The sequence below is a fragment of the Hipposideros armiger genome, unplaced genomic scaffold (assembly GCF_001890085.2).
Source record: "Hipposideros armiger isolate ML-2016 unplaced genomic scaffold, ASM189008v1 scaffold_562, whole genome shotgun sequence".
Classification (NCBI taxonomy): Eukaryota; Metazoa; Chordata; class Mammalia; order Chiroptera; family Hipposideridae; genus Hipposideros; species Hipposideros armiger.
This window is the reverse complement of record NW_017731912.1, coordinates 281,012-281,798: the sequence shown is the minus strand read 5'-3', so window position 1 is coordinate 281,798 and position 787 is coordinate 281,012. Positions and strand designations below refer to the sequence as shown.

Below are 787 nucleotides of genomic sequence, written 5' to 3'. Positions count from 1 at the left end.
AGGGATGTTTTTATAGATAACAGAAATCAACTGAATAAAATTGTTAGGAATTTGGATTTGTAAAAGCTTTTTAAAATTTCAAATTAAGTAATGAGAACATTAGAGATTTAAAAGAACTATATCATTTAAGTTACTTTTAGTACTCATGAAAATGCTATTTACTTATGGTAGTAATAACAACTTACATTTATGTACTACACAAGAGTATATGAATAAAAGGCTTTTAAGTGCACTATTTATACAAAGTGTCACGCTGAATCTGAAAGCCCTATATAAATCCAGAGGGTAGTTGGCAGTTTTTTAGTGTTTTCCTGAAAGGTCAATTTTTAAAAGTGAGACTCCTTTTTCTGTTTAAAATATATCTTTGTTATATTTCCACAGATTTTCACAATCATGTTTTGACTACTGAGATGTATAATCACTATTGTACAGCCATAACCCCAATAACACCTTTCATTTTAGTTTTGTATTTCTTAGCAGCACTGCTGTAATCTGATTCTGAAAAATTTATTGAAGTTGTTACATCTCAGAAATAATGATTTAAATTAAAGGCTCAATGGAATTTATATTTAGCTATAAGGACTTTTATTACCTTTAGACATGGAATATAGACTTATTGTTTTGTTAATGTAAAATTAAGAGTTCTACAATAATTAGCTAGGTTTTTGTTTGCAAAATGTTTAAAATTATAATTAATTGTTTCCTTTTTTTTTCAGATCAAAGCTTATACTCAACTTAAACTTGCAGGTCTTTTGCCATCTGCATATTGGATTGGACAAGCTATTGT

The 787-nt window shown here is 27.6% G+C and overlaps 1 protein-coding gene across 1 annotated transcript in view; it reads left to right on the top strand.

Annotated features, from left to right (window-relative positions):
• ABCA5 (ATP binding cassette subfamily A member 5) overlaps positions 1 to 787 on the top strand; it is a 92,436-nt gene that overhangs the window by 69,290 nt on the left and 22,359 nt on the right. Inside the window, 1 exon segment of the mRNA XM_019623806.1 lies at positions 717 to 785. Coding sequence (XP_019479351.1) covers positions 717 to 785 — 69 coding nt within the window.